Source organism: Bos indicus, chromosome 7 (genome assembly GCF_029378745.1).
Source record: "Bos indicus isolate NIAB-ARS_2022 breed Sahiwal x Tharparkar chromosome 7, NIAB-ARS_B.indTharparkar_mat_pri_1.0, whole genome shotgun sequence".
Lineage (NCBI taxonomy): Eukaryota > Metazoa > Chordata > Mammalia > Artiodactyla > Bovidae > Bos > Bos indicus.
In genome coordinates this window covers 103,433,767-103,438,001 of record NC_091766.1, presented here as the reverse complement: position 1 = coordinate 103,438,001, position 4,235 = coordinate 103,433,767, and the positions used below count along the sequence as shown (strand labels likewise).

The 4,235-nt window shown below is 42.5% G+C and overlaps 1 protein-coding gene across 1 annotated transcript; it reads left to right on the top strand.

Moving 5' to 3' along the window:
• The first annotated feature begins 208 nt into the window (after nt 1–208).
• On the top strand, nt 209–1,438 carry LOC109561146 (small ribosomal subunit protein eS27-like). Its single transcript, XM_019963548.2, has 3 exons — nt 209–393; nt 581–739; nt 1,327–1,438. The coding sequence occupies exons 1-3, from the start codon at nt 209–211 to the stop codon at nt 1,436–1,438; spliced, it is 456 nt and encodes a 151-aa protein (XP_019819107.2).
• Nucleotides 1,439–4,235: the final 2,797 nt, after the last annotated feature.

Below are 4,235 nucleotides of genomic sequence, written 5' to 3'. Positions count from 1 at the left end.
TATATATTATTTAGGAATAAAAATTAATGAAGTACTGATACATGCTAAAACATGGATAAACTTTGAAAATTTCCCATTATATGAAATTGTCACTGGCAACTTTCACGAATAATTTCTGGGAAACAAAGATAGAATCTAGGTAATAAGGTCTAACTTTTTTTTTTTTCCCTTCGTGGCTCATCCAGTTTCATTTGCTCACAGCGCGCCAATGTGGGAGTCTTGCACTCCAGGCTTCAGATCGGAGCTCCTAGTGCAAGATGGCCGTGCCACCGCTTCAGCTCTGAGGGCTGTGGGCGTGCGCCCGAGCACTGCGCAAGCGCTGTGCAAGACGCTGCGATTTAGCCGGAGGTGCTGGGCAGGGTGTAGACATGCTACACCTGGCACTGAGATCAGGTGTGCGGAGCAGCCCAGCTGCACCAGACCCATGGGAAGTCAGCCCCTTCCCCACCGACAGGAAGCCTATAAAGCAACCCCACCTCACCCCATCCATGCAAACTTGCCTTTCAGAGAGCCTGCATTCTTGAGCACAAGCTCTCACCTCTCCATTCTTTGATCAAAAACAAAGCTTTCTTTCTGGCAGTGACGACCTCCCCCAGAGAACACACCTCCTGGCAAAGGATCTCCGTCATCCCTCCGTGGAGGAGAAGAGGAAACACAAGAAGTGCCTCGTACTCAACCCTAATTCCCATACTGTGGATGTGAAAAGCCCAGAATGCTGTAAAACCACCATCCTCTTTCAGTTCAGTTGCTCAGTCGTGTCTGACTCTTTGTGACCCCATGGACTGCAGTAGGCCAGGCCTCCCTGTCCATCACCAACTCCGGGAGTTTACTCAAACTCATGTCCATTGAGTCGGTGATGCCATCCAGCCATCTCACCCTCTGTCGTCCCCTTCTTCTCCCTCCCTCAATCTTTCCCAGCATCAGGGTCTTTTCCAATGAGTCAGTTCTTTACATCAGGTGGCCAAAGGATTGGAGTTTCAGCTTCAGCATCAGTCCTTCCAATGAATATTCAGGACTGATTTCCTTTAGGATGGACTGGTTGAATCTCCTTGCAGCCCAAGGGACTCTCAAGAGTCTTCTCCAACACCACAGTTCAAAAGCATCAATTCTTCAGCACTCACCTTTCTTTATAGTTCAACTCTCACATCCATACATGACCGCTGGAAAACCCATAGCTTTGACCAGACGGACCTTTGTTGGCAAGAATACACAGAACTATATAAAGAGGATCTTCACAACCCAAATAGTCACAATGGTGTGATCGCTAACCTAGAGCCAGACATCCTAAAAGATGGTGCTGTGAAAGTGCTACACCACCGTCTTTAGCCATGCACCAACAGTAGGCTTGTGTGTTGGGCTCTCTACGGTCCTCTGCCCGCCTACAGGAGGAAAAGCAAGCCTTACAGAAGGATGCTCCTTCAGATGCAAGCAGCACTGAAAGCACCCTGTATCAAGATGAATGGGAGATCACCCCAGTAAACACATTTGGGATAAAAATAAAATAAAGCTTTGCTCGACTTCCTTGGTGGCCAAGTGGATAAGAGTCTGCCTGCCAATGCAGGGACACAGGTTCAATCCCTGGCCCAGGAAGAGTCCACATGCCACAGAGCAACGAAGCCCACACCACAACTACTGAAGCCTGCCTGCTCTAAGGCCTGTGAGCCCCAAGCAATGAGCCCCTGCACCACAGCTACTGAAGCTTGCGTGCCCTAGAGCCAGCAAGTCGCAACTACTGAGCCCGTGCTCTTAGAGCCTGTGCTCTGCACCAGGAGAAGCCCCGGAATGAGAGGCCGGTGTGCCCCAACTAGAGAGAGCCCGCCAGCAGCAGCGAAGACCCAGCACAGCCCAAAGTGAACAAAATAAATTAAAGAATAAATATAGCAGTGTGTACATGTCAAAAAATTTTTAAAAACCTTTCCTTTGCTTCTGAACTGAACTTGGTCCATCATGTTCTATATAGGCCACAGTGACTCCTGGCAGGAGGACCCTTGTTGGGGTCCAACTTGAAAGGGTTGGTAAAAAAGTGTCCAGAATAGGCAAATCAGTGATGGCAGTAAGTCGATGGGTGGTTACCTAGGACTGGGGTGGCGGTAGGAGGGATTAGGGAATTGCTAGTATGTGAGGGGTTTCCTTTGGAGGTGGTAAGAATGCTCCAAAATTGTTTGTATCTGGTTTCCATCTCCGTGAAAACATTACTAAATTGTTGAATTGTACACTTTACATGGGTGAATTGTATGTTCTATGAATTTTATCTCAATATAGTTGTCATTAAAAAAAAAAAAAAACACGCTGCACCTCTGTTCTTATGAATCAAATAAGGCTGCTGCTGCTGCTAAGTCACTTCAGTCGTGTCCGACTCTTTGCGACCCCATAGACGGCAGCCCACCAGGCTCCACCATCCCTGGGATTCTCCAGACAAGAACACTGGAGTGGGTTGCCATTTCCTTCTGCAATGCATGAAAGGGAAAAGTGAAAGTGAAGTCGCTCAGTCGTGTCCGACTCTTCGAGACCCCATGGACTGCAGCCTACCAGGCTCCTCCGCCCATGGGATTTTCCAGGTAAGAGTACTGGAGTGGGTTGCCATTGCCTTTTCCCAAATAAGGCAGGGATGATTTTAAAACATTGTGAAATAAAGGTAACTTGATAAGAAAATAAAATTGCTTTAGCACCATGTCTAAAGCCTTTTTTTTTTCTCCTCAGCTAAACTTCTTTTAAAAACACAGCTTTTGCTCCACTATATGTACCTTCCTTTTGATACTCTATCAGCAATCCAGGTTGGGAGTACCCACATCAACCTTGAATTTTCCCTTCCTCTCTGTTCCTTTATTCAGTCACCTTCACAGACCTACTTATCTCATTTACCCCTTTTCTCCTGGACTTGCTGAAAGGACTTTAATGTATTCTCACAACAGAGATAGTGGGAGTATTCATAATATGAATAGTGGAAATTCTGTTAAAAATACAACTGTTGTATAAAATACCCCATATCCTGTTGTGTAAGTTAATTATTTCCCATCTCAGCCATGTTCATTTGCATTTATAATTCATTAATATTCCCCCCAAATTTGAGCAATATAGTTCTCATATAAATAACCATAATGCATTCTTTTCGCATGAATGTGCTTTTCATTATTTGGAATGTAGCTAGCAGAGAGAAAAGAAAATGAATCACAATTAGAATTAAAATCTATCATCATCTATCTAGGCTTCCCAGGTGGCTCAGAGGTAGATAACCCACTTGCCAAGGTAGGAGATGCAGGAGACTTGGGTTCTATCCCTGGGTTGGAAAGATCCTCTTCAGGAGGACATGGCAACCCACTCTAGTGTTCTTTGCTAGAGAATCCCATGGACAGAGGAGTCTGGCCGGCTATAGTCCTTAGGGTCACAAAGAGTTGGACATGACTTAGTAACTGAACACACACACACCCATACACATATATGTATCTACTTATCTATCTATATTTCAAACTGACCCTACATTGAAGTTTATAACATCTGTAGTTAATGATGAAAACACAATTAAAAATTTTTAAACTGCAAAGATGTATTAAGAGATATTTAGTTATTAATCTTCTGTTGCAGTAATCTTTATCTTCTCAAACTATTATCTCTTCCAGAATTGTTTGTTGTTTCAGATATTGAAACATTCTTAAAGGAGAGTCATGTATGTCTTTTTCCTCTTAGAAACAGAATGATACATCTTATAAAAATTAAATTAAATTGAACTATGAAACATTAGTTTGTTTTAGGAACTTAGACCTCCAATATGGATTTGATTTCTCAGCTTCAAAATGATTCCATAAAGGAAGATCTATAATGTCATAAATTGCAATTCACATTTCTAAGGTCTCTTTTTAGGGAATACATTGGACTTGGGTCAATATTTTAGGCAAATGTCTTCAGGTTAGCCTTACCATGAACATTACAGCTCAAGTTCAGTAGAAAACGAATGTTTTGATGGTCAGAAAAGTTGCATGTCTGACCCAAAGATTTGTTTTTCTTAATTAAAGCTTTATGGATATACACATTCAAATAAATTGTTATGATATAAATAAATTTAGGGGAATACTTCTGACATGTGTAAAAATGCAATGAAAAATAATTCAAATTTTCCCTAGTATGGCTAAAACACAGTATAGGAATAAACTGGGATAGTAAAATGAATTTATGACAACTTCCTGCTTACTTTGGTGTAAACAAATCATATACTTTTAAAATTTATTCCTATAAACAAT